At 55.0% G+C, this 24,638-nt stretch overlaps 1 protein-coding gene and 1 long non-coding RNA gene across 2 annotated transcripts in view; one reads left to right on the plus strand and one right to left on the minus strand.

Annotated features, from left to right (window-relative positions):
* Nucleotides 1-311: 311 nt before the first annotated feature.
* NECTIN1 (nectin cell adhesion molecule 1) overlaps nucleotides 312-24,638 on the minus strand; it is a 71,983-nt gene continuing 47,656 nt past the window's right edge. The window contains exons 2-6 of the mRNA XM_040258169.1: nucleotides 17,427-17,777; nucleotides 16,606-16,908; nucleotides 15,941-16,058; nucleotides 14,206-14,357; nucleotides 312-4,306 (exon numbers count right to left, since the gene is read on the minus strand). Coding sequence (XP_040114103.1) covers nucleotides 3,762-4,306; nucleotides 14,206-14,357; nucleotides 15,941-16,058; nucleotides 16,606-16,908; nucleotides 17,427-17,777 — 1,469 coding nt within the window. The 3' untranslated portion in view covers nucleotides 312-3,761. The remainder of the gene's footprint in view (nucleotides 4,307-14,205; nucleotides 14,358-15,940; nucleotides 16,059-16,605; nucleotides 16,909-17,426; nucleotides 17,778-24,638) is intronic.
* Nucleotides 15,336-17,899, plus strand: LOC120876376. Its single transcript, XR_005724158.1, has 2 exons — nucleotides 15,336-16,014; nucleotides 17,469-17,899. It is a non-coding gene; the product is annotated as an uncharacterized LOC120876376 (long non-coding RNA).

Below are 24,638 nucleotides of genomic sequence, written 5' to 3' on the forward strand. Positions count from 1 at the left end.
GCCCCACCCCAACAGCTGTGGGTAAGGACCCAGCTCCTGAGTGACTCGAGGCAACCAGGGAACCAGGGTTGTTTTAAAGACTTTATTTATAAAAAAGTACAATTTTTTTTTCCTCAGTACATTTTTCAACCCATCATTTTTTTTTTCTTATACAAGTAAAAGGGGGTGACGCAAACACCCCCTGGGTTAGAACCAGGAGAATCTGCGGGGCGGTCCCTGGACCAAAGACGAAAACAGTGACTAAGAAATTGAAGCAACGGTAGTGCATCACACTTTGTTGGGGGTGGGAAGGGGGGGCAGCTTCTCCTGGATTTTCTTTCCATTTATACAAAAAAAAAAAAAAAAGAAAGAAAACCGCTTTTGTTTTCCTGGCCAAGAATCCCATTCCTCACAGCAGGAGTTGAAAGAGCAGCAGCACCGGTGGGATGGGGGCTCCTTTGGCCTCACACTCGGGGCACGGCAGCAGCAGCGAGGTCCCAGAAATGCCTTATGCCACAGGAACCCCTGGCACATCTCCCTGTGGGCCTGGGGGGCCCACCTGCAGGCTCCTGGGGGCAGTCAGGCCTAGGAGGTCTCTGCGTGGCCTCTGGGAGGCCTGGCAGCCCTCCCCTCCTTCCAGGCGAGCTGCCCACATCACCTCACTCGATCCCCAATTCCTCTGCTCGGGAGGATGGCAGAAGATTTATTGCACCAGTGACTCGGGCACATGGCAGGGGTTGGCGTGCGGGGGAGGGTGGGGGGCACGTGCCTGGGAGACAGGGCCCGGGTGAGTCTTTCTTATGGCCCGAGTGCTGGGACATCTGTTTTTCCTGAAGGGCTTTCAGCAGGTCCAGGCCAGCCCCCTGGTGTGTCTGCGGGGCTGGGGGTGAGCGCCCGTGTATGGGCTGGGCACCTGTGCAAACTCGTGCACGCATGGACTGGGCCTGACGTGGCTGCACGTGCATGCCTGCGTTCCCCGATTCTGTGCTGCTGCTCTTCAGATCCTTCTGATCAAAGGGGACTCAGAGGGTTGTTACACATTAGAACAATATCAAAATCTTAAGGAAAGGGGGGGTATCGGTGGAGTAGGGGAGGGGGCGGGCAAGGACCGTGAGGGTCACAGAGGCAGGATGACAAGTGGGGAGGCCTTGGCACAATGAAGACCAAGTTTATTTCATTTCCAGCAAAAGGCAGAAGCTCAGTTCATGCTGGGGGCATGGAGGAGAAGCAAGACATCCTGGTCTCTGTTGGGCCAGACCCCCTCCCCCACTTCCCATGCCAGCTGCCTGTTGGCCCAGCAGTAGTAGCCACCTCTCCGCAAACTCGGGGCACACAAAACCCCGTCTCTGCAGGCCCAAGTGCTGACCCCGGCTTCATGCCTGCTCTTGGCCCCAGGTAGCAGCACCCCGGCTGGGCATGCTGCTGATGGGCCTCTGGCAAGTCTGGAGCCTCCCATGTGGCCCACACATGTGGCACGGACCCCCAAATTTGTGCTTTGCTGGAGGGGAGGGCTGGGAGTTGCCTTAAGGGGGACTCAGTGCTTTGGCTAGGCCTGGGGGCCTCCTAAGTCCATCACAGAAAGAGGAGAGGGTGGCAGTGCAGGATAAGGGAGACACAAGAGGAGTCCATCAGTCTTGTGATTTCAAGGGGGTGGAGAATGCCTCTATCAGGCAGGCCCCTGGGATTTCCCCCTACTAGGGGGCAAGGGGGCCAAGCAGGGGGGCCAGAATGGTATGAGGCGGGATGGGGCAGTGATGTAACATGGAAAAGCTCCTCTGCCCTGGGGTGAGGGGACACTAATACTGCTGGGAAATGCAGCCCAGCTCCTCCACCCTCTCTGCCCTGTGGCTAGAAAGACCCCAGAATTTTCTCCCAACTCCACCCCATCCAGTACCCCCAATGCCAAGAGAGGGGAGCACCGCCCCAGGGCTGGCATGGCTTCAGACTTCTGCTACGTGGCTACTGGGCGGACTGGGCTAGGGCTAGGGCAGCGGGGGCTGGGCGAGAAGGGTGACCCAGCTGGTGGGTCCAGGGTTGCCAGGGCAGAGATGGAGCTGGCTAGGGATTCAATAGCAGCACCAGGGAGGGGAGGAGTAGGACAGGGGGTTGGGGGCTCCCTTGGGAAGCCTATGGCAAGGGTCGGTTGGTGCCCGTGGGGCACAGAGTGGTCTGCCTCCCTCCCCTCAACACTTGCCACCCCCCAGAGCCTCTGCACCCTGGGCTGAGTTCACCAGAACCCTCGCAGGCAGACACGAACCTGCCTCTCCCATCCCAGGGTCTCTCCCGTCCAGAGCACTGGTGGGGACGGGCTGGGCAGATGGAGGAACTGAGGCACTTTGAGCCGGGGGAAAAGAGGGGGCCTGGGAGGGGCCTTCCTCCAGGGTGTCTTGGGTGATTGACAGGAACCCAGAGCCCCATTCAAGAAGGGAATCTACAACTTAAAGGGAAAGCATCTCCAGGGTTCCCCCGCCACCCCATCCAGAATGATGACCAGGGAGAACAGAGCAGGACGGGGTGGGTGGTGAGCAGGAACGGCTGACTCAGGATCCTTGACCCCGCCTCCCCTCATGCTGTCTTTCTCGTGGGTGGGCCAGGAACACCCTGCTCTCTAGGGTCTCATCAGGCCATGATGGCGGAGCTCCTACTGTGCTCCTCCTCCACTCCCAGAGGTCACTCCTTTCTGGGATCCCAGCTCTGACTCCCCAAGAGAATCAAGAGTTGCTAGCTCTTGATAGATAGGGAGAAATTCAAGAAACTTCCATGCTGTAGGAAGTGGTTAAGGGCCGGCCTGAGATGCTAGGGTGGAGGCACCTAGGGGGCTTGCCTCAGCTCTCCCTGGAAGCTTCTGAAGGCTGCCCCTCACCCCTGTCCCATCCTCTGCTGGAAGGAGGGGGAGAGGTGGAGCAGAGAGGTGGGCCTTGGGCAGTGTCCAGCCGGGGTAAGGCATGTGACCCCAGGGGGAGCACGGGGTAGACACGAACGACGTATGTGTGCATGTAGGTGTGGGTATGTGTTGGTAGAGGTGCATGGGAAGTGTGGGCCAGAGTGACCTGGAGTCCTGCTATGTGGGGTGCAGACGGGCGAACAGGAACCACTGGAGCTGTGCCAACTTAACTCTCGGGAGGCCGATGAGGGAAAAAAAGAAGGAAAACCAGCCTTCAGGAAAACACACTGCCCAAGGCTCCAGGTGGGGACCTCAACTTGATTCACCTAACGAACAAAGACAGCCCTGGGTGCTTTGGAAAAGCCGTCCCCACCCCCTACCTCTTTCGTGCCATGGCTGCATAGACCAGGGGTCCAAACTCCTACTGTGTCAGCTCATGGTGGGATGGGGAGGTTGCTGGGTTCCCTCTCCCAGGGAAAAACGAGCAGCATCTGGGGTCCAGGGGAGGGGGCTGTTCCTCTTGGAGCCCCTTCAGCCGTCCACCAGCAAGGGGAAGGACACGAACAAATTCCAGTGTTGGGGGCAGGGGAGGGCTGGCTCCCCAAACCCTGGAGGGATGCCCAGGTACACAAGACAAGAACAGGGCTCCCTGCAGAGGGCGGCAGGAAGAGGGTGGTCTGGGAAGGAAAGGTACAGCAACACCGAAGCCACAGTGAACACAACACCATGGGGCAGGGCCAGGGGCAGGGAGGAAATCAAAACAAAGCCAGGTTGTGTGCCCTGGGCTCCCAGGTTCCCCAGGCAGCTGCGTGAGTCTCTGGCGAGCTCCTGGAGTGGGAGGCGGGGGGCGGGCAGGGGGCGTGCGGGTGGGGCTGGGACGGAGGCTCTGGACAGGGGTCTACACGTACCACTCCTTCTTGGAAATGAAAGACCCGTCATTCTGAGAGACCATGTTCTCGGCCAAGTCCAGCTGCTCAGGGTCATACTGGTAGCCCAGAGTCCGGTCCCCGTAGCCGTCCTGACGGGCCTCGGCCTCGTCCACCGTGAAGTAGGGCCGCTTGGCGTCCTCGTCGTACTTGGGGTGGGGGCCGCCCACCTTGCGCTCGCCCCCTCCACCCTCCTCCTCCTCCTCCTCCTCGTAGCTGCTCCCGCCCAGAGGGCCGGCTTTCTTGTCGTCGTCGGAGTCCTCCGGGTACTGCAGGCTCTGGGCCATGGGCGGGTGGTGCTGGGGGACGCCCGCCTTGCTGTAGCCATTGCCGTACACATGCTTCTTGGTGCTGTAGTCGCCCTTGAAGGTGTGCCGGCGCCGGCGCAGGGCCACCACGATCCCGCCGACCACAATCAGCACCAGCAGGACGCTCCCCACCACGCCCCCAACGATGGCCGTGGGCACTGGCCCGGCGCGCCGCCCGTGTTCGGGAGGAGACGGGGTGTAGGGGAACTCTGGGTGAGGAAAAGAGAAGGAGGGGGACAGTGTCAGTGCCTGATCCGGTGGCTGAGTCAGCAGGGGTGGCAGGGGAGGAAGGCGGGAGGGAGACGGGGAGGCGAGGGCAGGAAGTGAGCCCAAGGCCAGCTCTTGTTCTAGAGGCGCCCCAGCAACCTCCACCCCAACCTCAAATCCAGGAGACCAGCAAGCGCGCTGGTAGCTGGAGCCGGAGAAGACGGGAAGAGACAGTCCCATGGCCCCAGAGCCTCCACACTTTCTCCTTGAAGGGGAGCCAGTCCAGCCACGACCCGGTGTCCACGCCAGTCGCATGACACCCAGTGTCCCTGACACCCCGTAAAGTAGTATGCAATTCATTTCCATTTGGCACACGATGAGACAGGGCTTACAGAGGTTAAGTAATTTTCTCAAGGTCACCAGCCAATGACACATCATTCTCTTGCATGGAAAGCCCGTGCGGAGGTCACCACTGCCCCTCTGCCCATACCTGCTGGTCACTGTACCCTAGCAGCACGCCTTGGCTTCTGAGATGCCGAGCCTGGAGCAGACTGGGCACCCCACGCCTGACTTCATCTGTTCCCAGGGTAGAGAGAGGAGGACGGGCGCCCCAGTGCTGGCCCTGTAGATGCCCTGTGTGTGCCAGAAACCTGGGCTGTGGTTCTTGGCTTTGGTCTGGCCCTGCAGGGCAAGGTGGGGGCCGGGGGTACAGCCAACGTGGGCTACGAGCAGAAGACACTCAGCATGACCATGCAGAAAGGGGGTGTGAGAGCACGTGAGCACCAAAGATGACAAGTATACACAGGAGAGCGTGTGTGCAGGCACACGCCCTTGCTGTCACACCAGCCCACATACCTGTGCTGCTGTGATGAGTGTGTGTGTACAAATATGTGCACGCTAAGGATGGAGGAGAAACTAGAAGGCAGAAAAAGTGAAAAGAGAAAGGAAGAGGGTGGGTGTCCCTGGGGCCAGGCCAGACAGAGGCCGAAGGGGCCTCCCCAGGTGAGGCTGAGGGAGGCGGTGCCCAGCACCGCCACAGGGTGGCACTGGAGACCGCGGCTGGCCTTGGACAGGAGGAGCCAGTGGGCAGGTCTGGGGCAGGCCTGGGCGGCTGACCTTGGCTGCTCTCAGCCCTCCTCTCTTCCGGCCAAGGGAAAGGGTCGATGTGGGCCTATGTTTTCGCCTCTGGGAATCGGTTTCTGCCAGCTCACTCCCTGATTCAGCATCACTCACTCCGTGGGAATCCTGTTCCTCCTATGAGGCCAGTCCCTCCTCCCAGAAGTGGAGCTGGTCTGGGGTGTGAGTGTGTGGTGTGCTGTCTGCAGTGGCGGGAGCAGGGCAGGGATTCTAGAAGAGAAGATGAAGGGCTGTCCAGGAGCTCATGCTAGAAGGGCTAGTGAAAACATGGGGACCAAATGAAGGGGTCCATTTGCGTAAAGACAAAGCAAAGTGGGTGATTAAGTAGTTAATCCCACTAGGGGATTGTAAGTAGAAAAAATGTGGGAGACCCCTGTAAGCTAACGATTACTCAAGAAAGCAAGTTTGCTTAACCGCAAAACCAAGCAGGCTTGCTTAGCAAAAAATCCCTGCAACAAAAGCACAGGACCTGCCCCCAGGCAGTAAAACAGTGGTGACACGAGGCCCACATTCTGACCAGTGAACTCAGTAAATTAACAATCCCTAGGACATGGTCTCTGCACACATATAAAACAGCAATCTGTGGACCTAGCTTGACCATGTGGAGACAAGGAAACTTCCCTGCTCAACCTGGAGGAAGAGCTGATGATGGAAGCATGATGTCTACTTAAGAATGACAAAGATGTCTTCTCTCCCTTCCCACTTTTTTTTTTTTAAATTATAAAACTGTAGCCCAGTAAGTTCTTGGGGTGTGGCACCCCCTCGCCCACCTGCTTGTAAGCCTCACAAGCATCCTATTCTAATAAATCACTTTTTATCTATCACTTTGCTTCTTGCTGCGCTGAGACCCATGGTACCAGAGCTCTTCAGAGCCCCTGAAATGCCACTCGATGGTTTCAGGGCCACCCAGAAGCTCCTGCTCCTGGCCTCTCGCAGGGGGGAGTGGATAGAAAGAAGCGCACCCCCTGAAGACTCAGCTTCCCACTTGTCACCGTGTCCTTGGTGCGGACCACCGAGTGGCTGCCCAACAAATGTTTATGGGATATTTGTCCTCACCGCCCACTTCCAGAACAGTGTCCCTGGAGCTCAAGCGTCTTCTCCTGGTTCACCAGGTCCCGTCTGTCTACTGCCTTGAAAAGGGTTCCACACCTGCTCCCTGTGAGGTGGGAGCTGCTGCCACAAGAAATGCCCAAGAGGCAGCTGGCAGGAACCTGACCGCCTCTGTACTTTCAACCTGCCAGCTCTCTCTTCAGTTCTCACCCCATACCTGCGTGCTCTCGCCTCTTGCCACCTGCCTCATCATCGTTCCACCCACCCACCGACTTACCCATCCACTCAGCAAACACGTACCGACCATCTAGTTATTTCACTAGTCACAGGATACAAATAACTCAGGACCCAGCTGAGGAACCAAATGACACTCTTAGGCAAAGCAGCATGCAGACATCAAGGGTGCTGGTGGTTAGGGGCTTTAGGAGTGCAGGGCAAGAGAGCACTGTGGCCTGGTGCTTGGAAAGGCTTTTTGGAGGAGAGAAGACTGAGGCCAAGCCTTGAAAGATGACGAGGACTTGGAGTGGCCAGCAGAATAAGGAAGGCATCAGGCAGAGAGACCTACCCTTCCTTTCTGACTTGCTTCCTTTGCCTCCTGAAAAATACAAGGAGTCCTTGACCCTCGGCTTTCTTTTTGGAGAGTTCTGTGTGCAGACTGCACTGCGGGGACCTTCTCTCTGCCCCAGGAGCCTGGCTGGGGGCTCCATCCTCAGATCTTACCCTCTGCTCTCTGTCCTCAGGGAAGACCTGGCCTCAGGGTCATGAGTTACCTCAATCCTGCCGGCTGTCCAAACCATCTTGGATAGCTAGCTCTGCCTGCAACTCTGAGGCTTTAACTCCAAAGGTCTCACAGACCACCATTTCCCAGATGTGGCCATGGAACCTCAAGCCATTGGCTCAGAGGGTCGGCAAAAATACTGGGGCCAAATGCTTTGGGAAATGTACTGTAGACAAAGCATCAGAGCCCATCTTCTCACGCACACTGTGAACTGTAAGGAACACGCAGTGCTTCCTAGCCTACTGGAACACAAACCCCACCCTTCGTGACTCCAGGAGCATTCAGGGGACAAGTATTTGGGGACATGCTTTGAACGTTCTTCTGTTTAACACATCCTCCTTTGGGACCCTCTCCACCCGCATCCTCCCACAACGTGTCCACCATCTTCCCTCAAACCCCTTCCATTCAACACCACATTCAACACCATTTGACTGCTCTTCTGGCTTGGAATTTCATTTATCTTTGACTATTCCTTCTTCATCTCTTGGGTCAAAATCTGCCATCAAATCTCGTGGACTCTTCCTACCGAGCAGCTTCTCTCCTGACGCCAGGTTTTACTGTTATAGTGGATCCCTGAATCTCCCACCTTCATGTGGTCTCTGCCCCGCTTTAGTCACCCCATCCACGGTCATTAGGTTAATGTTTACTGTGTAGACACCATCACTCCCTTTCTCAAAGACTCACAATGACGTCCCCATTGCCTGTTGGACCACGCCAGTCTGGTTTTCAAAACTGCATCTTGGGTCTGGCCAGCTTGCTGTCCAATTCCTTCTTTACTGCAGATCTTTGTTCTTGCTAATTCCCCTGCCAGGAGTTGCCCGACCTCATCCCCTTCTGCCTGTTTTAGGGCTTCTGTCTCTTCTTTGTTTTGCTTTTTCATCTCCAGCTCACACTTCTCTTTTTCCTTCAGAACTGTTACGTACCAGTGGTCTGTAGCTCTCATTCTTATATAAACAATAGCTCATTCCATTTTGTTAATCATATACTAACATATTACAGTAAAGCCTGATAGAACAACTTGCAATAAATGCAAATTAGGATTACCATGATTGGTTCTGGTCCTTTTGCCAGTTTTCAAGAGGCTAAAATTCTCTTCTGCAGGAACAGGGAAAGGGGTGGAGGAGGTGGCAGCATCATGATAATTGAGGACTGACAACTCAATGTGTTACAATTGTGTACAACATTAGTTCCACTGTATTTACTTTTATGCTCTCTGTAGAAACAGAAACCCAAGAAAAGCAAATCCCTCCTACTTTTCACTTGACTACATTGTATTTTGGAGGGCCTACTCATCATGGTCTGGTAAGGTTAACTGTATTACCCATTTTATGAGTGGCTGGTGTCCCAAACTAGCTGTAAATCCAAATTCAAAGTAAATCTCGAACCTGACCTCTTCTCACCTTCTTCATCACTACTACCCTGATCCCAGCCACTGTCATCTTTCACCTGGATTATTGCAATAGCTGCTTAACTGGCTTCCCCTATTCCCTTTCCTCTACAGACTATTCTCAACACGGCAGCCACAGAGAGGCCATTAACTCTGAGAGCTGAAGACACTCTCCATGATCTGTGCCTCTGCCTTCATCTCTTGCTTTCCTCCTAGCTCGCTCTGCTCCCAGCTTCCTCAGGGCCTTTGCACTGGCAGCTCTGTACCTTGGAAGGCTCCTGCCCCAGAGGTCCTAGGCTCGCTCCCTTGCCTCCTTCTCATCGAGGTCACCTTCTCGCAGAGACTTTCCTTGACTAACTTATTGCAAATCATAGCCTGCCCTTAGCACTGTGAATCCCTTACCCTGCTTTTTCTTTTTTCCATATCACCTTCAAAATGACCACATAATTTTTCAAATGCATTTTATCTGTTATTTGTTGTAGTCCTCCTTAAGCTAAAGCATAAGCTCCATGGGGACAGCGGCTTTGGCTCACCGATGTACCCCGAGGCACATAGGCTGCTTGGCACATGGTCAGAGTTCAAGAACATTTGGTGAGTGAATACTACAAAGGCAAGGTCATGTCTTAGAGGTGAGTCTGTTGGCCTCTTTCCCTTCTAGAGCCTTCATATAATCCCCCCTGCCCTAAGTCCTACTCCTTGCCTGGGGAATTCCATGGACAGAGGAGCCTGGCGGGCTACAGTCCATAGAGTCACAGGAAGTCGGACACGATTGAGGCGACTTAGCATGCATGAGTGCATGCATGCAAGCATGCCCTAAGTCCTAAGCCAGCTGATTCTTCTCTGGAGATTTTTAGAACCAAAGGGAACCTTGGCTATTTTGCCAACTTGAGGGTCAGCCTGCCTAGAGGCAGAGGACTGGTTAGGATGACCTTCCAGCCTTGCAGACTTCGACATGAAGATGCTGAGTGAGGGTGTGGAAGGAGTGGATGTGGGGACCTAACTCATTTGTAAGCAGAGGTGGCTGCCTGGTGTGGAATGGAGCACCCTCCCCTTCCACCCCTCCAGCTGTCACATTCAGCCAGTAGCTCCTGTCTTCGTGCCAGGAGCAGAGCCTCAAAGGCCGCAGCTGGCGGGAGAGAAGAGTTGGGCCGTGGGGGTCTTGTGCGCTTCCTGGTGGGGGCCCCGCCGGCTCCCCTTACTTCCGCTAACAAAGGGGCAGCCAGGCCCTGTTGCTGAAGGCGGGCAGCCTCCCCTCTGGGATCACAGGCTGACTGGGACCCCGGGGCAGTGGGGGCTCCACATTTCCTTGGGTCTAGGGGTTTCCTGACTGAGGTGGGTGGGCTGGTATGTGGGGGCCTTTGATGGCTCGGAGGTGGAGTGAGGGTTAGTTAAGGTTTACAGTCTGGCTCTAGGATCCAGAGGAGGTTTGGGATCATCGTCTGGGCTTCTCAACGCCCGCTGCTTCTTCAGGCAGGCAGGCAGGCAGGCAGGCAGGCAGAGCGCGGGCCCCAGAAGCCTGGGCCGAGGAGGCTGTGAGAACTACACCTCCCAGCATGCAGCGCTGCAGGCCCGGGGGCGGGGGTGGGGAGGCCTGAGGTCAAGCTCTGGGAAGCCCTTCTGCAGCTGCAGCAGCTGCGCACCATGCAGAGCAGCAGGCAGGGCCTCATCACGGCGGCGCTGGAGGAGAACTGAATCCTCCCAGGGGTGCAGACGCAGCTGCCCACCCCATAGGCTCCCCAAAGGGCTGCGATGTGTGGCCTGGAGCAGGGCACGAAGGCCCTCAGCCCTCTGCACACTCAGCACTCAGACAGCGCTCTCCTGCTTGCCCGTGCACGTTTACATGCTCAGAGGCACACGCCTACTCACAGGCTCACACAGCCCTCCCCTCCAGAGGGACCTCCAAGTCCCACCCACCCTTGGTCGGAAGGACTCCCAGCCTAAGGTGCAGACCCTGTTGCCTCACCACCTCTCCCCACCCCGATGGCTGAGGGGCTCTACACCGGAAATGGAAACTGGGGACCCCCTGCACTCCAGGGGCTTCCCTGCCGGCTCCTGGGAGGGCTCTGGACACTCTTCTCAGGACACCCCTGTCACATGGACCGGACTGATGTTGCATCCTTTGGCCTCTTTAGTCTGGTCAAGGCCGTACCCTAGGCTCCTTCTCTGCCCCCAGCATTGCCCTCAGAAGGTGGAGGAAGAACTCACAGCTTTGTTTTATGGCTATGGGGCCAAACCCATGAAACTGCTCTTGGGAAATGGGCTTCCCTGAGGGCCCTGTGAAGCATACCTGCAAACTCTGGTGGGTCTGTCTCCTCTGCTCTCAGCTGCACGGCCACAGCCTGGCCTGTGGTTTCCCTCTAGCAAAACCCTCATTGTGCCCACAACCCCTAACTGGTTCCCAAGTGCCATCCACACAGCCCCCCAGGCGCTCGGTCTTAGTCACTTCCTCACCTCGCTGCTTCTCTGCTGAGCACCCTTCAGAGGCTCCCTGTGCCCAAGAGGGAAGAAGCCCCGCTCCTCTGCTCCTGCCCACTACTTGCTCAGCCATTGTCTTCCCACATGCTCCCCCTGCCAGGGAACCCCCACTTTCCCCATCACCGCCCACCACTCATCCTTGGAGGAACGACTCAGAGACGACCTTTCCCAGGATCCGGGACTCCCCCAAGAAGTCAGGGATAAAGTGGGTCTGTACAGGCGATGCGGCGACCCTGCACACACATGTGTCTCTGGCACACGCCCTACTGCACGCCTTTCCCCGCCCTGTTCTTCATCTCTCTTTCTCCAGATGAGCCCAGGGCAGAACTATTACCTGGACGGATGGCCAGAATGAAAAATTAAATTTCCACTTATCCATCTCGTTCATGCATTCCCTCCAGACCAGCGGGGCTTGGAGCACAGGGCAAGGCTGTGTTCCCCCCAGAGACCAGTCGACAGGGATGAAGGCGGGTGGGGTTCGCGGCTGCGTGGATATTGCCCTTGAGTATGAGAACAAACAGCTCTGAAAAGGCTCAGGCCGCCTGGTTGAGTCTTCCTGAGGGGCTGAGAGACCTTCCCTCGGGGATGGCTAGCTACACAGCTCCTGGGCCCATTAATGATTCTGCGAGCATCACACCTCCCTGGCTCCTGCTTAACTGGGCTGTCAACAACAGAGTCCCCTTATACAAGGCCCTTCTCACCCCCGATGTGTGAATCTTTGGTGGCCGCCCCCACCCTGCTCTGTACTCAGGGAATACGAGAGGATACGCTGAGCGCCTCTTCCAGCTGGAGCCCTGTGTGATCCCCTGCCCCATCCACCTTTCCCTAAAGACCACCTCGGCCTGACCACAGACCCCACGGAGGGCGCCATTGGCGCCATGCCCTAGGAGATGGCTCCCCCTCCAAGCTGGTTTCCTTCCTTCCTCTCTGTTCCCAGCCTGATCTGGGAAGTTGCCCTCTTTCCTTCCCCCTTGCTCCTGGATCTGATGACTCCCTCTGATGAGCAGCCCTGCCTTCATGGTGGTCCTGCATCTCCCTAGACTTTGGGAGAAGGGAGGCCTTGACTTTCCTGTCCTGGCCCTGCCTCTGGGGTAGGGCACACCATTTGGCCTTGAGGCCTCTGGCCAGTCCGCTCATGCTGGGGAACGGGATAAATGGGATGTCACTGCTCTGGGGTTTCTTGGCCTCTGCCCCTGATTTCCCAGTCAGCACTTTCCCCAGAAAGCCTGCCTGCTTGAGGGGGATGCAGTGATTGTGTCAGGGCATCCACGCTGTGTGCTGGGATGTGGAAAGTGGACTTGGCGTGAGTATAAGAAGAGCAAGATAAATATGCTGATCTCCATATGAAGCTGAGGCTCTACAATGTGAAGGCCACACAGAGAGCCCGTACGCAAACACAGTCAGGCCACGTCTGTGCTGTCCCTCACACGACCTGCCTCCCCCAGGGGAGCACATTCCCTTATGACCAGTGTTCACCCTTCTATGCTGCATGGCCCCAGGGCCAGAGCTTATGCCCCCAGGAGGCTCTTTCTAAGCTTTCCTTTGCTCAAATTTTCTCCAGGGGGTAAGAAGTGTGTGACTCTGGCCCTTCCATCCTTGCCAACTTATGGGAACCCCCCAAATCCTAGATTGTCTCAGCTGTCCCCAGGCTCCACCTCTGACACCTCTTTTTTGGGGGAGGGGGTAAAGTCAAAAAGAATAGGTTTATTACTTTGCCAGGCAAAGGGGGACACAGCGGGCTCATGCCCTTAAAAATTTTGTGTCCCTCTGACACTTCTACCACCTTAACCAGTCCGAGAGCCAAAGGCAGGGAGTTGAAGAAAAGAGCAAGTGACAAGTGACTCCACCCTCCTCCTGACCCCTGGCTAGAGAGGTGACAGACAGCCCCGAAGACAGGTAGGTACAGCCCCTGGACAGCTTTGGAATGTTCTATCAGCAGCTGAGCCTTCTATGTACCCCTAGATGAGGCCTCCCACTTCTGAGAAACAGGTTCAGAGCCAATGCATCCTCAGGACTTGCCCAAGCTCTGCTCCTAGAGCCCAGTAACCACCACCCAACTTCCTATATCCCTGAGCCTAGCTCATGTCTCCATGAGGTCACTTCCTGTCCAGCTCTGTAGCAGCATGACACCCTCACAGGTCACTTCCCATCCTAAGAGTTTCTTCCTGTCACTTTCTCACCCTGCAGCTAGCTCAGGTACAGGTTAAAGACACCCTGATTGCAAAGTTGTGATGGCAGTTTACCCCTCTATCAGCTTGTTTTGATCCTTCCATTAATAATGATAATGACAGAGCCAAGATAATAACCATTGAACATGGGCCATTTATTGACAGACTGGTCTGTGCTGACTGCTTGGCCTACATATATAAATTCTAACAACAAGTCTTGCAGGCATGTCATATTATGCCCATTTTACAGATGAGGGCTTGTGTGCAGCTGTCTGACACTGAAGCCCACACTCTTTTCACGTCTCATGTGATGTCTCCCCCAGAACATCCCAACCCCTGTGTTCTCTTTGCCCTAAGAGGTCAGGAGGCTGAATTTCCCTCCAATCCGCCCTGGCAGAGCAAAATGCAGGGAAAACAGCAATCCACTCACAGCACACACAGACCACCGTGACTTTGGGCTCCCTCCTGGCCTTCCCCTCTGAATCCCTGCTTGAGGTAAGCCCCACCCTCCAGCCCATGAGGATTTTCTGAACTACAGGAGCAGAACTCAGAGGAGATAAGGTCCTCCCTCCAGCCCACCCCACTAAGCCAGCATCACAGGTGTGTTGTCACAGATCCAGGAGAAGGCTCTTACCAGCCCCTACCACCCCCAGCGCTGCTGGAAACCGCGCTTCCTCCCTCCCTCCTGAAGACTCTGCCCTGCCCATTCTGATTGAGCGGGGTCACCCTGTTTCACACACAGCCTTCATAGAAGAAACAGAGACCAATGGCCACAGCTCAAACGAGAACGAGAGAAACAGGAACAGGAGAAGCAAACTTCCTCCCATGACCCAGCCCTAAGGTGGGGGATGCTGGCAGCAGAGGAAGCAGTGGGTGGTGAAGACAGGGAAGAACGAAACTTCCTACCTGTGATATTGACCTCCACCTGGCCTGAGCGGGTGCCGATGGGGTTGGTGGCCTCACAGACGTAGGTTCCTGCCAGGCTGTAGTTGATGGGTCCCCTGAAGAAGAGAGTTCTGTTCTGGGCCTCCACGCCCTTGGGGAGGGAGCCATTCAGCCTGCAGGGGTTGGGAGACAAGGCAGAGCGTTATGATTCTCCAGCCCCACGAAGCTACCCCTGTGTCACCCACCTGACTCCAAGACCATCAGCCCTTTGGCTGCGTTAATAGGCAGCATCTGTCTTGGAAGGAGTAAAAACAATAAAAGCAACAGTAATCTCTTGCATGTGGCAGTTTTACATTATTCGGTGTCTCACATTTGCTCATCACAGCACCGAAATGCAGATGGCACAGGTAGATATTGGCCCCACAGCAGCTAAGAGACACTATGTAAGAGAAACCAGGTTCAAGGCCAAGGAAACATAGCTAGAAAGTCACAACTGGGGATCTCACCAGATCTTTGGACTCTCAGCACAGTGCTCTTTTTACTACACTGGTTCTTGGTAGTTAGTTCTTGGTTTCTTAGGCAGTTGGTTAATAACGTAGAGTCCTAACCCCGAATCTGGGTTAGGAAATGGCAACCCACTCCAGTACTTTTGCCTAGGAAATCCCATGGACAGAGGAACCTGGTGGGCTATATAGTTCATGGAGTGGTGGGGAGCTGGACATGACTTAGCAACTAAACAACAACAACAACCTCAAATCTACTAAAGCTGGGGTCCTGGCCTAGAATTTTAACAGGCTACTTGGGTAATGAGACTTGACCCGTGTTTAGGAACTGTGTTCCATTTCACCATCTCCTTTCCTTGCTGGGCATATCACAAGTCTTTTTTATGCCGGGAGAGTTCCAGAAGTTTCCTGTACCCAGAAGACCCTTTTCCTTCCTCTTGATCTTCAGTGCCACAAAACTTTTGGACCCAGAACTGAAACTGGCAGGGAGGCCCTGGCCACTCACACCTTCAGAGCCACTCCTGGTCCCAGGAAGTGGATGGTAACAAACAGCTAGGGTGTGCCAGTGCCTCTACTTCCTGGAAAAAGAATGCAGACACAGTCTGGGCAGCCATCCTCTGGCCACCCAAGTCATCCTACTTCTTGGCTTCCCCATGCCCCTCTCCTTCTGTGTGTTCCATCCAGCTGTTCTCTGGGAAGAACCTTGGTTCAGGCTATCACAGCTGGCTGGAGGGGGAGACTAGACCTAGAAAGGTTTAAGCCCCAAAACCACAAAGCCAAGAATGGGATTGGCCTTGGGGCAAGCACTCCATGAACACAGGTGTTCTGGGCTGACTGCTGCCTCTCCCTGAGAATCTGGGGGTGCTGGAGAGAAGGAAAAGGAACAGAGAGATCTGAGATGCTCCAGAAAGCCAGCCTCCCTGGGGACACCTTGATAAAAATAAATACTGGGGGCTGGGATGGGAGTGACTCAGACTGAATCACCAAAGGAGAATGACAACGTTCTTGATTAGGGAGCAGAAAGGAGACAGATCACGAGGGAAGCCCCCCTGGCAGAATGGTTTGTCCTGCTGACCCCGATGCAGTCAAACATGGGAGGGTGTATGTATGTGTGTGTGTGTCTCTCATGGCCTCTCTCCTCACTGAAAAACCTGAATCTAGACCTTCATTTCCTCCCTGCCCAAGGTTTCTGGAGGTGGAGTGGGTGCAGCAAGGTTCTTTGCAAGGCGACCAGCCAGCCCCGCAGCACTTACGTGGTCCAGTGGTACTCAGTGGCTGGGGGGTTGGCATCGGCTTTGCATGTGAGCTTCACATCCATCCGCTGCAGGTACCAGTTGCCATCAAATCCCTCGATGGTCACCTCGGGCTCGTCTGTGAGACAAGGGGTGATGTTTGGAAAGGATGAGGTCAGGAGAACAGGACTTGGGGCAGGGGGGCGGGAGGAGCCTCAGAGGGTGATGAGCCTCAGATGGGGAAAAGACAAGGAAAAAGCCAAAAGACGAGGGAAGAGTGACAGGGTTGGGAGGTCACAGACCCTCAGAGTAGAAGCAGCAGGGGAACAAGGCAGGGGGAGAGGGCAGGCAAAGGGAAAAGACAGGGCAAGAGAGGACGGGAGGACAAAGTGCCCCCAGAAAGGGAGGCGGAAGGAAAAGAGGAAAGAGGAAGGAGGGATAAGCCGGTGAGGGAAGAAGGAGCGGGGAGGGCGGCAGAAGGTGGGCAGAAAAGGAGGGAGGGCTGGTGAGAGCGGGTGTGTGTGTGTGTGTGTGTGTGTCTGTGTGTGTGTGTGTCTGTGTGTCTGTGTGTGTGTCTGTGTGTGTGTGTGTGTGTGTGTGGTGGGAGGGGACAGTGCACGCCCCGCCCCCGCCCAGAGGCCCCGCCCCACCCGGAGGCCCCGCCCCCAACGCCCTGCCGGGCTCACACTGCACGTTGAGGGTGAGGCTTTCCCAGAAGCGGTCCGTGTGGTAGTTGACTATGCAGGCCAGGGACTGCCGGTGGGCTTCTCGGCTGGGCACCAGGCGGTAGCGGCTGATGACGGTCACCGTGCCGTTGGGGTTCCGGATCTCCTGGTACTCCGCCTCGCCCTTCAGCCGCGTTTCCCAGGACACCACACTGGGAGGCTTCCCATTGGCTGACGTGCAGGTGGCCACCAGGACCTTTTCATCCTGCCCCTTCCTGGCTCGAAGCACTGCCTGGGTGCCCTCTATCCAGTTGGTGGGTTTGGCTGCCGGGAACAAGAGAGCGCAATGGGTCTGGCTCTGCTGCCTTATCAAGGATGCACAGGCTGGGAGGCCAGGCGCCTGCCAGGCCTTGCTTCAAGGTCACCCTGGGCATCCTTGCCTCTCAGCTGTGCTTCACCAAGGCCCCTTCCAGCACTTCTCACAGGGACCTCCTTGGGTCTCACCCATGGCTTTCCTGCTCTGTTCTTTGTATGAGCTTTTGTCAAGCACAAGTCTTCCTGGAGTCTTGGCATGCTCTCCTACCATGGTGTCTGCCTGCTTCCTGGCCACCCGAAAGTGCCCCACAGTGGGGCTTCAAACCTGAATACTGAGCCTCAACTCTGCCCATAGCTAAGGCCAGCCCCCATCCCTAGTGAACGGGGACAGTGTGGAGAGAAGGGACTGAACGTGCCACGTCCAGAGCTTGGGAGCATGCCAACCCAAGGAGAACCTCTGCATCCACTGAAGATGGCCCAGCCCCCAGGATGTGCCCAAGCAGAGAGGCACGGTCAGGTCAGCTTACCCATCACAGTGAGATTGAGCTGGCTCTCTCGGTTGCCCGCAGGGAAGGTGGCAAACTCGCAGATGTAGACGCCCTCGTCCTCCAGCTCCAGGCGGGAGAGGCGGATGGTACCATCTGTGAAGGAGGGCCGTAGGAACTCCACCCGCTTGCGGTATGGGGCCAGCACCGAGACGCCCATGGCTGGGTTGTAGATGGCCACGTTCTGCTTGGAGCCATTGGTGGCCTTCTGCCACGTGACCTGGGTGATCTTCACGCCCGGCAGCGGGTTGGCGAAGCTGCAGTGAAGCACCACGTCTGTGCCGATGAAACCGTACATGGAGTCGTTCACCTGGACCATCTGGGTGTGGGCGCCTGGTCGAGAGAGAGGGCAGAGGGTGGTCAGGGTCCGCCAGAGCCCCCACCCCGACTCCCTGTGTGCTGGTCTTTTATTTTCCAGCAGTCATTATTTTAAAAAATTCTGACTATAAAAATAATAATTATCTGTTTTTAGAAGAACTGTGGGGGATATTGACAAATACTGAGAAAAAATGACAACCCATGATTCCACCACTCAGATGTGTCACTGATCACCTGATGGGAAGTCACCTCTTGTTCAGGCTTTTCAGGTGGCGCTAGTGGTAAAAGAACCCGCCAGTCAATGTGGGAGACAGAAGAGGTGCGGGTTAGATCCTGGGTTGGGAAGAGCCCCTGGAGAAGAGCATGGCAACCCACTCCAGTATGCTTGCCTGGAGAATCCCATAGACAGAGAAGCCTGGCAGCCTATAGTCCATAGTGCTGCAGAGTCAGACACGACTAAAGTGACTTAGCATGCACGCACAACCTCTTTTACATTCTTCTCCATATATCTTGGTAACCATGTTTTTTTTTAAACAGTCATACTGTACATAGTATTCCTTAAGCTGTATTTTCACTTACAGATATATTATCAATGCTGCTCCATGGCAGTAAATATCCCTCCACACCCTTATTTTTGATGAGGGTTGAATGTGCTGCTTTTTGGGCAGAGGCCTAGCTGAGGAGCCACCAGCTTCTTCACCTTTCTGGGCCTCAACTCCCTCATGGGGTGGATAATCCATTCCTCTCTAGCTCACAGGTTGCTAAGAGAACCAAATACTATGATGGATGAGGAGGTGTCAGGAGGCAAGAAGAGCGCTAGGGGAGCCCCGGGGGGCCCCATCAGTAAGGCCACTCCCACTGTCTTCTCCCCATAAAGAGGTGAGTGCCTGCGCCTGAGTGCACTGGCTCAGCCCCCTACCCAACCAGGCTGAGATGCAGGCACTTCATGAAGCTCAGCCTCTCTGGCTCATGTTTGCCTTCTCTGTCATGTCTGGCTGTCATAACTTGGCATTTGACGTCCTCATCATCTGGGCCCTGCCATCCTGTCCACATCTCTCTGTATACGAGGTCTTCCAACCACATCCAACTGGACTGTTCCACGGAATATGCCATGTTTCTGAGTTTCCTTCCTTCTTCCTCCCATTTTGTGCCACTTTTTGAGTCTTATCAGCACTGGAGTCATGTCAATGAGTGATTCAGTCCCAGCCTCCAAGGAGCACAAAGCTGTAGAAGCTACACATCTAAGTTTTGGGGGGAGGGGGGCCACACAGTGAGACTTGTGAGATCAAATTGGGGCCCTTGGCAGTGAGAACACAGAGTCCTAACCACTGGGCCCCCAGGGAATGCCTGATGCTACACGTCTAGACTCCTGTCCCTGCAGTTCCCTAGAAGGCCCAGCCCTTTTCCACCTATGGCTGTCCCACTCAGGCCACCTCCTCTGGGAAGCTTCCCCGATCCTCTCAACCTTATAGTGGCTCTTTTCTGCCTGGGAACGTGGTTGTTCACACCTCCGGCTTCTCCTCTGCCAGATGATGACCTCCTCAGAGCAGCCTCCGAGTCTTTTCCATCCCTGTATCCCCAGTGCCCGGCCCAGCCTCCAGTCATAGTAGGTGCTCAGTAAACATTTGTGGCCAGACAGATGGCAGTGGAAGACAGAGAGGAGAGACTTGCAGGCAGGAAGGAGTGATCAGCGGCATCGAGTGAATGAATGAACGCCCTCTAGTCTCCCTGCCAATTTTGCTTTATTCCCTCTCGAATGGCTTTTGTCTGAGCTTTTCCTTAACTCTGAACTTGGCTCAGCCCCCTAATCTACCTGGGCCTGCCATGCCCTCCAGTGGGCTCACTCCTGAGTTCTGTCATCAGCCATTCTTGCTTTCTTACTTCACTCAGTTACTTTATTGAGCTCCATCAGTTAAGATCAACATCATGCCCTGGACTGACCAGGGGAGGGCCTAGATGGGCCCCCAAGGAAGTCTGCTTTCCAGAGTGGGAATTCGGGGCTGCACTTGCCTCTGCATGATGGAGGTGGGAGCAGAGCATATTCCTCTGAAGGCCCCTAAGACTATGGTCAGTGAAGTATGCTGCCCTTCACACCTCCCCTAAGAAGGTACCAGCCAGGTCTCTCTAGGTCAGAGCGGTATCCCCATGTTTGGCACACAGCCGGCACTCAGGACGTGACTGCTGAGTAAATGTATCTTTGGCACTCGAAGCCAGGCCCTTGCAACGTTCTGAAAGCTTCCTTATGCTCCCCTCCTCTGCGTCCGCTCACATCCATACAGCCCTTCAAGGTCCACCTGGGATGCCATCATCCCATCTCTCCAGCTGTCCCCTTGGCCGGTCTGTGGGGTTCTGACATGTCCCTGGCAGAGAACACTGTGGGTTGGTGGGGGAATCATGGAGGTGACACTGAGCAGCGGGCTGGGGGTGCTGGCTTCTAGTCTGGCTCCGTCTAGAGCTTGCCTTGGGACCTTGGCAGGTCACTTCCCCTTTCTGAGCCCTATTCTCCTCCCACGGGAGGGAGCAGACTGGACTTTACCATCTCCTTGGTCCCTTCTGGCCTCCACTGTCTGTGATTCTCTGAGCCACAGCCCAGCCCAGCTGTGCCCCGCCCCAGACACCATCCCACAGTGAGGTCAGTGGGCCAGTCAGCCCAGTACTCCTGCTGACTGGCCAGTTGGCAAGGACCTAAGCCCTAGGCTCTCCCAGCAGAGTAAGTGGATGCTCCCTCCCCCACCCCCCAGCCTTCACTCCCCAAGCCTGCTGGAGGCTGCCCAGCAGCTGAGATAATGTGGGTATAATTGGGGAACTTTCACCACACAAAGCTGGGAACAGGAAAAGCCAGTTGGGAGGGCTTGGGCCACTGGGGGATGGGGGAGGCGGGGTGAGGATGGTGGGGGCAGGAGGGGTGTAGACACCAGGATCGTCTTGGGATTGGTGCCAGGGCATGGTGGTGGGGCCTAGAGTAGGACAGAGCCTGCCAAGCCTGCAGCCACCCCGTTGTCTCCTTCCACCATCTGGGGTGTGGGGCCACGTGGTGTTCAGCGCCTGGACACAGACTGACGTTCATTTTCACATCTTCAGCAGCGACCTCAACCTGCAGAGTGCCAGGAGGGGAGAAGGCGGACAGCGGCCTGGGCCTGGGCGTGGGGAGCGGAGGCTGCTGCAAGGGGCTCAGGTGCCCCAGGGGCGCTGCCTCTCACCCATTATCGCCTCACTAGGCTGAGGTGGCCCTCCCCACCCTGTATGTGTTTCGGGATGAGGCTGCTGCCTCCTGTCCTGTGTGACTCCCCCAGAAGCAACCCCTCGGTGGGCGGGGCAGTGAGGAAGGTGCCTGAGTGCCCGCTCACTGGGCACTAAGTGGGTGGCCTGGGCCCTTGCCCCTCTGCCTGGTGATGAGCAGACAGGCAGGTGGGAGGACTTCCAAGGAGCAGGCAGGGGCATCCTGACTTGGGCCTCTCTGCCTACGGCCCACTGTTAGCTTTGTCTGCTATTTCCACCTTAAGCACCTTTGCCACATTTTTGCTGCGTAACTAATTGTCCTTAAGACAATTTTGCCGAAAAAGATAAAATAATAAAAAATAAGAGGGACATTAAAAAGGACATAGTGAAACAGGAGAAAGGAGAAACAAAATTGTTGTTGTTTAGTTGCTAAGTTGCGTCTGACTCTTTTGCGACCTCATGGAGAGGCTCCTCTGTCCATGGGATTTCCCAGGCAAGAATATTGGAGTGGGTTGCCATTTCCTTCTCTAGGGATCAAACCCCCGTCTCCTGCATTGGCAGGTGGGTTCTTTACCACTGAGCCACTGGAGAAGGTGTGTGTGAATGCATGGCAATACTGTACCGAGAACTGATTTTGTTTTGTGGGTTGTCCTTGTATAAGCAGTAAGCACTTGCCTACCAAGTCTTTCATTCATAGTATTTTATACTTTTTTTTTTTTTGCTTGTTGATTCGTCTCCGCATCTGGCATTGAACTTTTTCTTTTTTTACTGAAGTTTCTTCCTTCATTGAGAGAGGTATCACTTTCCAAACATTAGGGTACATGTTTGTAATTGACCCTTGAGTTGCACTGGGAAAGCCTCCACACTGTAGAGTGTTCTTAACACATTGTCTCATGTCTGTTGATAGACTCAAAAAAGTTTCATGGGAAATACAGGCTCAACTCTGTACCTTGGAGGCTCTTGGCCTCTTTCTCCTCCAGTGTAGTTTTGTTTAAAAACATAAAACCAACTCTTAGGGCAAACTGTTATCTTCTGTCAGCTCAATAAAGCCATCAGTAACATCACTAACTGGAAGAAAAGCATCTTAACCAGATGAAACCAAACTGTCAACCAGTTATTTCATCTTTCATGGCAAAATTGCCTCATAGCCAATTCGTCATGTGGCCAAATATTTGCAGTAAAAATGCTTTCAGTGAAAGTACCTAGAACTGCTGTTGTTAGCAGGGTCAGGTAGGGCATAAGGGAACCCTTGGAGTTTGGGGTCACTGAAGACAAGGATCCCAGAGGTGTGAAATTGGGAGGGGTTGGGAAGACTGATAAGGGTTGAAGACCCTCCCTTACCTTCCCCTGACTCTAGGCTCAGGGACTCAGAACTCAATCTGCCCCACCCCCCCATCCGCGGAATGCAGGTGGGGTAGAATGTCCCTCATTCTTTAGATTGGGTGGATTGGGAGGTTTTCAGAGAGGGGGGCACACCCCACCGCAGCGACTCTGACAGCTGCAGGCACCACCAAAAAAGAGGAGAAAGGGCTAGATGGGGGTGGGGCCCAGGAACAGGGCCCTCCTCTGTGCAGAAGAGGTGGGTCGGAAGCCTTCTCTGAGTTTCATCACCATCACCATCATCATCATTTTTCATTTATGAAGAAGGAGGCCTCCCTTCCTGGAACTTCACTCAACAAATGCTTATTGGACACCTACTGAGTATTAGGCATGATCTGGGGTGACTCTAGTTCCCCTCTTCCAGGAAGCCCTTCTGGACTCTCATCACCTCTTACTCAGCCGACACCTCTATTCTATTGCCCAACTGCATATTACTTGAGTCTGCACCCTTTTCTGTTTCCTGACATGTGTGTTTAGCATGTTTTCTATTGTATCCCCACTGTCTCTAAACAGACCACAGTCCTTGTAGGAGAGAGAAGGAGCTGGGTTTGGCCTTGGGTTGAGCTGATTGTGTCATGGCTAATGCCGGCAGAATACCCTACAGACTCTCTCTGGTTCCCTTAACAGCTAGGGCTGGTCCATCAGCTGTCTGGTGGGCAGAAGGCACTATCTCTTCTTCCCCACAGGTTCCCTCTTTTCTTCTATGAACTTTTTATTTTGTGTTGGGATGCAGCCGATTAACAACGTTGTGATAGTTTCTGGTGAACGGCGAAGGGATTCAGCCATACATATACATGTATCCATTCTTCCTCTGATTCCCCTCCCATCCAGGCTGCCACCTAACATTGAACAGTGTTCCCTGTGCTATACAGTAGGTCCTTGTTGGTTATCCATTTTAAAGACAGTAGTGTACATGAGAAGTAGAGGCTGCCCCAGATGTGGGAATCAGGATCACCAAAAAGATACCACGGTGGAGCTCAAAGGACCATACAACGCATCATTTTACAAAACTGATGAAGGTCCAGAGTGGTTGGGTCACTCGCTCGGGGACACAGAACAGTAGCACCCACCCCAGTACTCTTGCCACTCTGCTTTAAAATAAACCCAGGTTCTCAAGCTAACTTTCTCGGTGGTGTCCCTCCTGGACTGTAACCTCAGCGTCTCCACTGGCACAAAAACGCCAGTTACAGTACTGCAATCACAGGGCCTGTGGGCTAGCCTACACTGGGCTTGGTGGGTAGGTAGGTCAAAGGACTCGGGCTGGAGGCCCTGTCGGAGTCCAGTACTGGGTGTCAGGTGCTAGGTTAGGAACAGGGACTTTTAGGAACCCAGGTTGGGGGCACCTGCAGGGAGCTGCTATGTGCAGAGCAGGAAAAAGCCAGGGAGGTGGGGAGGGAGGGGGCAGAGTGCCCGTGTCCTTGGCAGAGGGGTTCTTGCATCCAGGGGATATCAAAGAATGAGTCTGTGGCTTTTCCTGACCTTGAACACTGCTTATTTTGTCCCTGGTCATCCTATGAGCTCTAGGGTCTGGGATCCAGGTCTGCACCCGTGCCTCAGTTTCCCCACTGGTGCTGAGATTGGGCAGTTTGGGCCGCTTTCAAGGCTTCTCAGAAGTGCTGAGCCAACAAGGCAGGCGTCGGGCCGGCCTACGAGACGTCATGGACCTACAAAAGCCCCAGCTCAGCAACAAAACACAAAGGCTCCTCAGTTGTGCCCGACAAACCTGCTCCCCAAGGCCCTTCCCTGCCTGCCATTGAGCTAATCCAAGGCTGGGGCCACAGGTTCCCACGCAGTTGGGTGTGTCTCAGAGTGTGTGTCTGTGTGTGTGTGTGTGTGTGTGTGTGTGTGCACGCGCGCGGGCAGGCTGGGTGGGGGTGGGGGGTGGGCGGCGCTCTCCTATCCATACCACCTGGACCAGTTTCTCCTCCTAAGCTTTGAAACCTCAGACCCCTCTTCTCCCTAGCTGAGCAGGTGGGACTGGGCCGGTGTGGTGGGTGAAGGCTGGGGAGGGGCACTCAGAGCATTCGGACATGGGCTGCCTCTTCTTCCATTCCCCACTCTTTTCCAGAGACTCTGCCCTGGTGCCCTCAGTCGGGTGGGCAGAAGTGGCAGGCCTGGGTGGGAGATGCTGGGCTTCCCAACAAGGCCTCTCTGAAACCAGCATCCTTTGGGATCTATCTCTAGGGCTTTCCAGGGATGCTCCCTTGCTCCCTGCCCTGGAACTGGAAGAAAGGAACAGGACATCCGGTGAGAAACCAGCTAAGTGGTAAGTGGGGA

Source organism: Oryx dammah, unplaced genomic scaffold (assembly GCF_014754425.2).
Source record: "Oryx dammah isolate SB20612 unplaced genomic scaffold, SCBI_Odam_1.1 HiC_scaffold_17, whole genome shotgun sequence".
Taxonomy (NCBI): Eukaryota; Metazoa; Chordata; class Mammalia; order Artiodactyla; family Bovidae; genus Oryx; species Oryx dammah.